The 12,020-nt window shown below is 34.9% G+C and overlaps 1 protein-coding gene across 3 annotated transcripts in view; it reads right to left on the reverse strand.

The window, feature by feature from the left end:
- Positions 1 to 12,020, reverse strand: part of ADAM23 (ADAM metallopeptidase domain 23) — a 70,097-nt gene that overhangs the window by 21,221 nt on the left and 36,856 nt on the right. For all 3 annotated transcript variants that reach the window (XM_029959534.1, XM_018071616.1, XM_018071617.1), the window contains 10 exons: positions 11,562 to 11,652; positions 9,894 to 9,942; positions 8,295 to 8,394; positions 5,655 to 5,726; positions 4,799 to 4,885; positions 4,570 to 4,650; positions 3,575 to 3,625; positions 3,028 to 3,091; positions 1,682 to 1,787; positions 110 to 229 (listed from right to left, as the gene is read on the reverse strand). In XM_029959534.1, coding sequence (XP_029815394.1) covers positions 110 to 229; positions 1,682 to 1,787; positions 3,028 to 3,091; positions 3,575 to 3,625; positions 4,570 to 4,650; positions 4,799 to 4,885; positions 5,655 to 5,726; positions 8,295 to 8,394; positions 9,894 to 9,942; positions 11,562 to 11,652 — 821 coding nt within the window. The remainder of the gene's footprint in view (positions 1 to 109; positions 230 to 1,681; positions 1,788 to 3,027; positions 3,092 to 3,574; positions 3,626 to 4,569; positions 4,651 to 4,798; positions 4,886 to 5,654; positions 5,727 to 8,294; positions 8,395 to 9,893; positions 9,943 to 11,561; positions 11,653 to 12,020) is intronic.

Below are 12,020 nucleotides of genomic sequence, written 5' to 3' on the forward strand. Positions count from 1 at the left end.
TGCAATATGTTAATTACCTAAAATTCACAGAATTTTACATTTATGCTTATCTTAATTCAGTTAGGCTTGACAGAGCAAAATCACGTTGGAATACTGCATTATCTTTTACCTGCAGTCCACTATGCGTCCTTGATGATAAAAAGAATTTGGGATAATTTCTCCTTGAACTTGACCAACTCGTGGAACTCTAGTAAGATTAGTACAGAGCAAAAAGCCACAGAAAACATCACTGTAAAATGAAAACATAAACCAAAATATTACTGGAATAATATGAGGTAGACTTACAAAAAAGAAAGTCTGGCAATGATGCTGCTGATCACAGTAATATATTACCATAAGCCACATGACAGACTTTCAGAGTACAAGGCTGGAAATAAAATATTATTTTATATAAATGATAAAAGGCAGAAACAAGTCACCATTCATTCTAATGGACCAGTGAATGTTCACATGAACAAAGAATGTATCTGGGTTCTAAGTACAATACCGTACAATTTAGAGGAGCCAAATCATACAAAGCTTTGTCATGTCAGGCTAAATTACTTTTCACTCTCTCTAGCAGCTTATATGCCACACATTAATGTCACTTTTGAATTTTTAATTGAATTTTATTTCCCTTGCAAGACAACAGAACCATAATAACAATCATTAGCAGTTGTGTGTGCCCAAAATTTCATTAAAAATCTGCTTTATTTTATTTTGTTTTATATCTAAATATATTTCAATATATCTTACATAAGATACACAAGATAACTCTTATATCTTCAATAGAAGGATATCAGCTAATACTAATTGTCCTAAGTCACAGAAGTAGCTGGATGAATGATGGAAAATGCCTTTGTTAAAACTGCTTTGTTTAAATAGCTCTTCAGTTAGATCATTTTCCTGCATCTCTCTACCAACAAAGAAAAGCTTTTACAGAAATGAAATTTTTCATGTGCACATCAGAATAACACTATTCCCATCTAAATATATTTTAAACAATTCATTAAACAACTCCTTTCCTTATGATCCTATCTGAAAAATAATTTTTAAGAAAGGCACTTGACAAACATCAAATAGTCAAAGAAGGAAAACACCATTGTGAGACTGAAATTTGTATGTGCATACTTAAATTTCTTCTGATTTATTTACTGTAATTTTAAAGTCTATCCACTAATGGTCATTACCTAGAAAAGTAAATTTAATCAAATATTCATCTAGTAATGATCACACGCAAATGAATCAGCCCTTCTCTCTATAGCATCCAAATGTCTAATGGTCCTCTCTGATCAAAATAATGGTTGGAATGAGTTTGAAACAGCATAATCTGGTATCAATCCTAGAGCAGGCAAAAACAGCATGTGCATTTGCAGCCTAACTTGGTATCACTACAAGTCTGAGGTGTTTGTACGTTATAAACTTGTGCATTTTTGTTGCGTTGTCCCTCAGCTCCTCTGAAATAATTAAAGTCAGTATATTCTTCTGAAAATCTGGAATTCTTTCCAAGTGTATTGCTGAGTCACCCATGGATTTGTCAGAGTGGAACTTTTTCAAGATGCAAACCTTGCGAGGGAAAGAAGATTCCAAATAATGCAAAACAAACTGCTGAAGCATTCAAGAAAAAGTAGAAAAATTAGACAATATGAAACCATTATCAATCTATTTACATTACAAATAATCTCTACCAAGATGAACTTACTGTTTGCTGCACTGAATCCATCGGTCTCCATCTTTTCCACAGTTTCCCTTTGTTGTGCCTTCTGTATTAAGCTTTTCATAACAAAATTTGTCAGATCCTGAAGACTCTATTGATGAAGAAAAAAGAAACGTGCTTTCCACTGGCAACATGAGAGTTTTGAAACCTGCATAATTTATTGCAGCAGTTCTCTGTAATTTTTTTAGTACAAAACATCAATCTAAACACACATGTATGTGTAGAGACCATATTTTCCAGTGACTACAGTAGGAAACCACCAGGCTAAACTGAAATACCTACTGATGGCTTTTTTAACTAATGCTTGATAACTCAAAATTTGCTCTGAACTTCTAAAAATGTAGCCTCCACAGTGCCTGAATTTTCTTCTGCATATGAAATTTATCTGTGGTCTAATTTTGTTAACTTCATAACAGTTGTACATAGATTTAAATCTAGTTGTTTTCACTGATGTCATTCCTGATCTGCATTTCAGAAGATCAAAGATTTTATATATGACATTTATGATAAGCATATGTTCTGACATCAACTCTATGCTTATTTCATTCTATTTTTCAGGTGTTGATAGCAAAACCAAAGTTGAACAGCCAAAGTGTAATTTCTACTTATTTTTAGGAGTAAAAATCTGAACAATTATGTTTTCAAAGCCACAATTATTTACTAAGAAGCTCATTTGTTTTTTCTAAAAATAAATTTAAAAAAAAAAAAAGAAAAAAGAAAACCACAACAATATATAGATGAAGGTACAATAATAAAGATAAATAAGACAGAGTATTTTCAGTGGCAGTTATAGTTAGACAAAATGCACAAGAAAACATTAACTGCCAGAGTACAGGAGACCCTGGTAGTTCGGCTCTGCTGAATTGTCTCAAAGTCATTACACAGAACATTCACCCCTCTAGACTTAAATCTGTACTATGCATATTTAACAATGTACTAATTTTCCTGACTTGTAGGATGTTACAGCAAAGAGAGGCAAGTGGAGCAGCATGAACCATTGCCGGGATAATGGGATTGACAACTGTCATTTCAAAACATCTGTTTTTGAACTGTACCCAAAAAATCCTCAAACCCCCTCACCCTGGTAACATTTGCTGCCCTACCTAAGTCTGCAGCCACATCACATCAGAACAGTCTCACTGACACCACTCCCAGACAGAATTTCACCCGGCAATCAAGCCACAGTTTCCCACTGCAGTCTATTCACTCTACTGATCAGAAGACTTTAACTTAGAATGACAAGAACAAAAAATAAAAATACTGAAAATACAAAACAAAAGCAGGAATGAACCAGAAATAAAATACATTTAAGGTAGTTAAAGTCAACCTACTAGATCCCCAGATATATTTGCACTGATTATCTCTTGTCTTGCATTCACCATTATAGCAACGACCCTAAACAAAACACAAGATGTTAGCAATGAGAACTGAACACTACTTCATCTCCTTCCCCTCCCATGACAAATGTCTCATTTGACTCTTCACACACATGTTGGGATCTATAACAGTTTTCATGGATTTGGGTAGATGGAGTACACATTTTGGCCCAGATTCCCAAAGCCAGTTGGTGTCCAATACATATTGACATTTCAGCAGTTGCTTTATATTTCCCCTTTACACAGTTATAAAGAAGTTATTAATGTGGAGTGTAATAAAAGATCTACATGTAAAATGTAGAGATACCAAGTGGATTTTATTTAAAGTAGAATTCTGGACTATTCATAGTGTGCATAAAGCACAAGCAACATTGATGGTGAAAGGATAAAATTTATGAAGAAATATGGAATACAGAATTTAAAGGAAAAAACCAACTCCAAAACAAAAATGTGTATTTGGTTGATTTCTATATGCTGATGTGCAATTTTAAACATAGCATACCTGATTAGAATCACAGGCATACCCATCTTGTTTATGAAGATTCGGTGGACACTGAAAAAAATTAAGATTTTTTACTGTTATGTGTCCTGTAATAATACATCACAGTATCACATATGGAATTTTCCTGGGTTTAAGACAACCACATAACATATAAAGGGGGAGGAGAACATAACTGGTGCTGCAATCTTTATAGTTACAAATACAAAAGAAAATAATCAACATCTTGAGCCATGAAATACACGGTTCCAGTCTAACTTTCTGCATATTCTAAGTAAAAATTAAGGAGCTGAGGAAAAATGGAAACAAGGGGTTCAGTAACAGGACATTTGGTGGCTAATACTGGGGTCGTGTCTGTAATGCTGCCACTGCATTCATTTCAGCTCCACTACAAAAGTAAGCAAGCACTTAGTTATAGCCTAGGTGCCTATTGCTTACAGAGATTTGGGGGGTTTTATGATATTATTTCTTGTGTTCTCTTGGCATTGGAAACTTTTTTGGTCCAGAAGCCTTAGACTACTAAAGCTAGGAGCAAACCATTCTCGAAGTTTTTCCTCATCTAAAATGGGCCTGTGAAAATTTGGAAAGGGTATGCTGCTGCAATGTGCCATATTAGCCAGCACTCTGAGGGTAGCCTTCTAGCTTGAGAAAGCCCTTCTCCCTCCCATTAAGAATGCTCTACCTACAGAATAAAAGATTTACAATAAAATACCAGCAATAGCTACTTATCTGGAAGTATGGCTGCCCCAGATGATAAAATAAAAAAAAGGTACTGTAATTCATTGGCATCTATAATTACAGCCAGTGCCCGAAGAGAATGTGATCCATCCTGAATCTTATTTCTCCAAAACTAAGAGCTTGATGCAGCACCCACACACCCCGTCATTTTGAGTATATGAATGTGCAGTTTGTTAATCCAATTTTCCTCTTGAATGAACACAAAAAAGAGTACAAACAAGCATCAACAGTGTAAGCAGAGAAGGGTTCTGCACACATACCTGTCCAGAATCCCCAGTGCAGAACTCTGCAATATCACATTCATTCACTGCATATCGACAGTCGTAACCTCGTGGGAAAAACTAGAAAATGAAAAATATAGTTCAGGACTAAGATTATATCCACACAAGCTGTTCCTTTTCATTCATAAAACACACTCTGAACTTTAACAGGCTGCACGTGACCATGGACAACCGAAAAGAACAATAGATATAAGGCAGCAACACTCACAAGACATGATGTATTACAGCAGGGTCCATCACTACAATGAGCTCCATTAGAAAGAGAGCACTTCTTACAACAGTCTGCATAGCATTCCTGAAGAAAATATTAAGCAAAAGTTTGTTTTTTCATTTTCAGCTAGTTTTTTCTTCCTAATCTTTCCAACAAACTATTACATAGCAGCCAACAAAAGATTCAGTTTAGCACTGATGGCCTGAAATTATCAGTTGGAAGAAAACTTTCCAATACTCAAGTACTGAAGTAAAGGGATAATATAATGCTATAGCAACATGGAGATTTACATCTTCTGAAGCCTCTTCATAGGTGTGGAACAGCTGTGCCAAATGCATGCTGCTTAATCATATTCAAGGCAGAAAAAAAAGATTAAGAAAACTAATTATGGATACAATTATATTTAAATACTAGAGCTAGGATTCAAATCTACAGGGTGGATTTTTGCAGAAACGTTATTGGAATATTCCAAGAATAGAGAAGAAAACAACAGTTTACTTGTTCTGTCCAAACACAGGCACCTATCTCCAAAGTATCAATATGGAGTCTCCTACTCCAGACACATTATCTAGGAAAAGTAAAGGGATAAATCACTTCTACATTGCAAATCAAAAACTGCTGGGAAACAGCTGCATCTTGTCATTAGTATGACAGGAACAGTTTTGAGGACACTCTCCGTCTTTGCACTCATTCTCATTTAGAAAAATGTTTTCAGACGGTGCTTTAATGAAATTGTTCCCAAACAATAAGAAAAACAAATATTCATAACCTTTCCCCCCTCCCTTACCAATCACTTAGTTTATCTTAGTATATTTTGTAAGAAAGACTTGTGGAGTAATATATCTCAACTTGCCATTCGGAAACCGCAATCACATTCTTCTCCTGCTTCTACATATCCATTTCCACACTCTGTGGTCTCAAAGAGCTGAAAGAAAAAAGCCCCCACCCCAAAGTAAGAATAAAACCAGTGTCAAATGACTTTTCTGTCACACACAACCCATTTCTGTGGTGCTACAGACACATGCTGTCACGTGCCGTGCTTTGGCAATGGGAAAGGCAGCGTGTTTTTCAAGTGCTGCTATTCAGAATTGATCAGACATGAAAGATGTACAGCTAAATCCCATGGATGCTAGTCCTCTTTAGGACAATACTGATCTCAGGAAATGATGACAAAGAGAGACACTACAATGACACACAAGGAGACAATATCTGAACTTCATTCCTGTTCTATATACTTCCAGTTCTCTGACAATCTCCTCAAGAAATTAGTCTGCAATATCATGTCTGGGATCTACTCAGGTACCCATTCTTGCTCATGCAATTAGCTACTGTCTATTCCTGTGCACCATGTTTGTGCATGAAAATAACAACCATTAAAAAACACTGCCAAAAAGAAGTTCTATGTGCCTTATTAGTAAGTTATATGCAACCACATACAGATACTAAACAGTTAATCCTAGGACCAGACATATACAATACAGATAAATTCTACAGTTCAGGATGATATAGGTTCTATACTGATTTCACATATCATAATTCTGATTAAAGGTATTTTTCAGTCTTGTCAAAGATATAATTTTGAAAAAAGCTTGTCTGTTATCAATTATAATTCTGCTTTAAAGCAATAGTAAAAGTAAGAATATACAGAATCTCCAATTTAACTGGGATATTAGTAGCAGAAACACATTCACTAGAACATGGTTGAAATGAGAAGTTAAAAGTCAAGTTAAAATGAGAACAGAAAAATCTACAGCTAGATAAGAGTGAAAGATGCAAGTAAATGTTCTTTCTAGTGGAAGGAAGCTGTTGAGGATCATGCAGATATGAAACATAACATATAATACAAGTGATACATAAACTTGGATGGAATTCTTCTTTGGAGGACTTGTGGGGGGGGGAGGGCAGAGGGGAATCATAATGCCTAATAAAAAACAAATAAAACATTATACTTTTGTTGCATAAACCACATACGTAATCAATAGCACCTACAATTTTGTGTACCAAAAGCAAAACTATACTGAAGCAATACCCATATGTACTCTTCTTCAGTAGCAATGTTGTCATGATTAAAAAACCACTGAAATCTCTCATTCCTTCCCCCTCCATAAGCCACTGTTTCTATTACACTTCAGAGGAAACAGCAAGAGCTCTTACTCCGAAGCTGAAATTCAGTTCTCTGTCAAACAAGAAAATTACAGAACACAAGCATGCACACACAAATTTCCTGTGGCATTAATCAGGAGCCATCTAATGTTCATATACATGTCAGAAAATAACTCAGGTTGAAATATAAAGAAGTGACTGCTTAACAAGAACTATGTTTTGTTTACCTAAGAATTAAACACACCATTTTGAGCCTTAACTCCTAACCTCCAAATAACAGGATTCTAAACATTGTATGATTATTTTTTTCCCCAAAGCACTTCAAAGCTGTAAAACACTGACACAGATAATGTATAAAGACCATTACCCTGGGAGCATTTTCCCCAAAGTAAATCAGGTTTTTATTCTGAATAGAGTTGACAACTTCTTCACATTACTTTGCTAGATAACTACCATTAAAAAATGAAGCTGTGTTTTTGTATTTCCCTACTTACTCCTTCCTGTAAAAATTCTTACATTCTTATTCTGTAAGCAAAGATTGCTACCCTGGAAAAGATTAAAAACACTCAAACAAGTCAAACTGATTTTAGTTAATCATGCAAGGTGATGGTCTACCAGGGGATACAGGACAGTAAACAGAACAGCCTAATAGGTTCATGAGATACTAAATTCTACAAGGACAGCAAGTTTGACACCATGATTAAATAGAATATTAATGCTTTGGATTGCTCTTACTTGGCAAAAAGAGCCACATGGAATATTTTTATACTACTCCGCTTTAGAAGGATGTCATGCTAACATTGCCTTAGAAAAAAACTATGACCTTGCTAAGTTTTTAGGTGAAAAAAAGCATTAAATGGTACAAGGAAACAGTTATGAATTACAGGGTTTGCTAGATGTACAGTTGAAATGAAATGAAGTTAACTTTGAAAACAACCATGAGCTACTACTGTCTACATGAAATGAGCTATGGATTGATTTTTATTTCCTAAAGTGGTAATTTTCAATCTTTTTAACAACCTCAGGCAAAAAGTCCAAGAATTGAGTGTATGTGAAGCATATACTATGACCTCACTTCTGGATTTATTTTGCACTGCTTCCAGCTTAATAAGTAGTGCATTTATGCTGATGGGGATTTAGCTAGCTGTGAAAAATCAACTGCAGTACTTGTCATTATTTCACCATGAAGAATTGATGGAAAACAAGTTGTGTTCCTCTCAACGTTATTTTTAAATGCTAAAGGAATGAACAGGCAGCTAATTACAAACAACCTAGAGAAATTACCCACATAGACATCTGAATAAACTTTAGAACAGATGTATATTAGTGAAATTATTACATTTTCACTGCAATGTTTGGCAGACGTGCTGACTACCAACCGATTTCTTACCTTTGTTGGCCTGTTAAAAAGACAGGCACCTCCCCCACGAAGTAAAAATTCTTTGTATTCTGCAATGCTGCATTTGGAGAATTTCCTGGAATGGTATACCCTAAAATGGCAAAGAATTAGCTGAGTAAATGACTTCAAACACCACCAGTTACTGGAAGGGGGTAATTTACATTTAATACTGTAAATCCCAGTTTCTTACAACCACTGTGTGCAACAGTATGACAGCTCAGTCTTATTCTCAAACAATAAAATCAGAACAAAAGAAAAAGTTTTAAAACACTTTGCATTTTTATATATCTACTTTATGGGTGTAACGTATATAAAACTGTAGTCTTCTAATCTTCTCAATAAGGTGAAACCACACTCTCATAATAGCTGCTATGCATCTATGCATGCACAGTCCAGTGTCCCCTTGTGTTTGTTTTTAGCATCTACAAAATGCTATGGCAAGAAGTTTCACAGATTATTTACAGACTGGTAGAAGAATAATTTCATTCCATTTTTTAATGTCATACTTGCTAATCTCATTTCATGTCTCCCTAGTTCTTACACTGGAAGAAATAGTAATCACTTGTTCATGATGTTACAGACTTCTCTCACATTTCCTCACTTCCATCTTTTTCCCAGACTAATGAAAACGTACTTTATTAGTAATTTCTCACACAGAAATGGTCTGATATTTGTATTAGTCATGTTTTGAGATCTGGGAATAAGATCTATTCACACTGTTAAAGATGAGGGTAGCCATGCCATAAGGAGGTTCTTTATCCCTTTCCTATCTGCTCACTGCTACCAAGCTGCCATATCCCTACTGAATTGTTCTATATATAAAAAATGCCTTCTGAAGCCCCAGTGATGTGGTTAAGTGAAAAGGCTTGAAACTGCAGCTAATTATTCGCTCATTTCATTAGTCAGTCCTTTTTCAGTTCCTGGGTGACTATTTGCTCCTGGCATTTTTGTATACTGTTACCTTCTCTATGGAAGAATATCTTTTCTAGTGCTACTGAAATATCAGCTCAAGGCTGATACTTTGATTCACCATGGAAAGGAAGCCAGTATCTATTCTGATCAATGCCTTACTTAGGATTCCAGAAGTAAACTTATGGAATGATTTTCTGTTGCGTTCATACAGTGGTTGACAATTGCAAGTCTACAGGGAAGCCACCCAGTTATTCTCCTGAAGGACCAATTTCCAAATACCATATGAAGAAACTAAGTTCCTTCTATCTTATTTGTAGATAGTTTTCTCCCTGATTTTTTCAGTCAAGCTTCCATAGTGAGGACGGTTCTGCCAGGAAGTGATTTATAAGACTCAAAATCCTATGTTTCAAAAGTTACCCTTTTCTAATCAATTACAGTATAGAGAAAAGAATCTTTGGCAGTGTGTGAGGGTAGAGGGCAATGAAATTCCTCCCATAGAGATGTGCTTCTCCCTCAGAGTTCACTGACCATTTAGCTAAGGTTGAGTTCCAACTGTTTCTAGTTTTTCACTTATTAGCATTAAAACACATGGATAAAACCCAATATATAAATATTTCTGTCATAATGTAAACTATGAACTCATTCCAGAGTCCTCAATTACTGACATTTATGACATACCCTGTTTCCTCCATGATGCAACCACCCCAGGAGTCAGTGCAGTCACACTCTTCTCAGACAAGACCAAAATACAACAGAAAAGGAAAGACGTTATAAACATGCTTACAATAAATATAAAGTACTTACTATAAAAATGGACCTTGACTAATTATACAAAGATCTGATGGTTGCTTGGCTGTACAAACTTTAGCCCCAAGAAGGAAACCAGCCCACTTCAAGACATACTAATATACTTAATAAATGTGGTACTTTCAAATTACCATATGTGCATCCTCTTAGTCTCAGCACGAAGTTTCAGGCATTACAGAAAGCTAAAAATAGCTGGCAATGTTCTTCCCTACAGGCTCTCAAAACAGGCAGCACAAGGCTGTGTGCAGTACACTTAGTATTGAAGATTTAAAATATTCGCATTTCCTCCTCCCTAAAAAGTATGCAGAACACCCTGAAAGAGAATTGTTCCTGGACAGGTCAGTTCTTCTTAATAATAGAATTATTAATAGTAATACGTGAAACAGCCAATCAAACATTCATTGGAAAAAGTAGTTGAATGAAAATGGATTTACAGTTTACTTACAGCTATAGCATGTAAGTCAACAGTGACCAAATTCATAACATAAAAGTAAAGGATCAACACCTTATGGTTGGTAAAACAGAAGTTACAAACTACTCATCAAATTATCTACCAAAGAAGTAATATTTTCAAAAATAAATGTTCTGTATTGTAATTGCTACTGGAAAACCACACTGCTTGTCCATGGGAAATATACAGATAATTTTTATGGTTATTTCTGCTCTATCCAGGTCTTTTACTAATCCTTCTCTATAAAGGACATCCAAATAAGGAAACTAAACTATCATATCAAAAACCTTTATCTTACAGTTAAAAATATGTTCTGATTTCCAAATTAAATGAGCTCTGTTTTACCTGTTATCAAAAACAATGATATAGAAAATGTCTTAGCAATTTGTCAGTTTACACAATTCAAAACCAATGCTTTACAAAACATCATTCTCTAAACATTGTTTTCTAATCCACAGATTTTTGAAGTGATTCCACAATGAAGTCAACTTTATAACTCATATTTTTGAAGAGGAAACAAAGAGAAAAGGTAGCCAAACTGCTCACAAAATGCAAGTAAAAAAACCCAACAATTTTCTTTAGCCTCAAAAGAGGCTTTGCAGCAGATTTTGTACTGAAACTACATGTGTTAAGGCCACATAAATCTAATCTGGCTGTGAAGCAGCAAAATAACAAGTTGAGCAAACGTCACACTGGACTAGGTTACAGCTCCTTATCATTTCTTCAATTATAAGTCAGGTATTTTTGCATTTTAAGAAGTCAGTGATTGTGTAATAAGATTTACAGATTTCATTATGATAGAAAAGGAGTTCTAAATTAAATTAATGGCGTTTTTACCAATATACCTTTGAATGTTGGTTATGAATCTAACCACCTGACACAGGACATCACTGAGGTCATTGCCAAGTAAGTGCTAAACTTGTGTCTCTTATTTTGGTTAAACTCAAATCCTAGTGCATATATTTCCAAAAGCAGCAATTCTTGTTCTACAGTTACAGCAATTTTGGCATTTCTTTCAAACATTACAAAGGAAGAGTTTATATGCTTAGCTAAGAAGACAAAAGAAGACTCCGTGTCCATATACATACTCGGTTTCCTTGTAGCTGGGTCCCATTGTATTCCAAGGTTCTGAGCAAGACTTTGTGCTAGTTCCTGTGCCATGGGCAAAGGGAGGCCATACTGCATTTCAAGGGGAGCAAATTAAAAAAAAAAAAAAAAAATAAAAAAAGAAAAAATTAATTATTGTAACAACACTACAGTGACTCATTCTGGCTTACCACGTACCTACTACTTCAGTAATTCAGTACCGTCAATCACAATTCTGTGTCCATACAAGGAAAATAAACTCAGTAAAGTTGAGTTTAACATAACAGAAAAAAAATTTCTCCCTTAACCTCAGGGAATCTCTCCCTGCTGGTTAACCTAAAGAAAAAAGTCTATTTGATATATATATAATGCACTTTTGTATAGTATGATTAACCCATCTTAAAACAGGAGACTTTAATTATCAATTTAACATTACACTGAGATAAAATATTAATAATAAT

Source organism: Manacus vitellinus, unplaced genomic scaffold, assembly GCF_001715985.3.
Source record: "Manacus vitellinus isolate BGI_N305 unplaced genomic scaffold, ASM171598v3 scaffold_20_pilon, whole genome shotgun sequence".
NCBI classification, from domain to species: domain Eukaryota; kingdom Metazoa; phylum Chordata; class Aves; order Passeriformes; family Pipridae; genus Manacus; species Manacus vitellinus.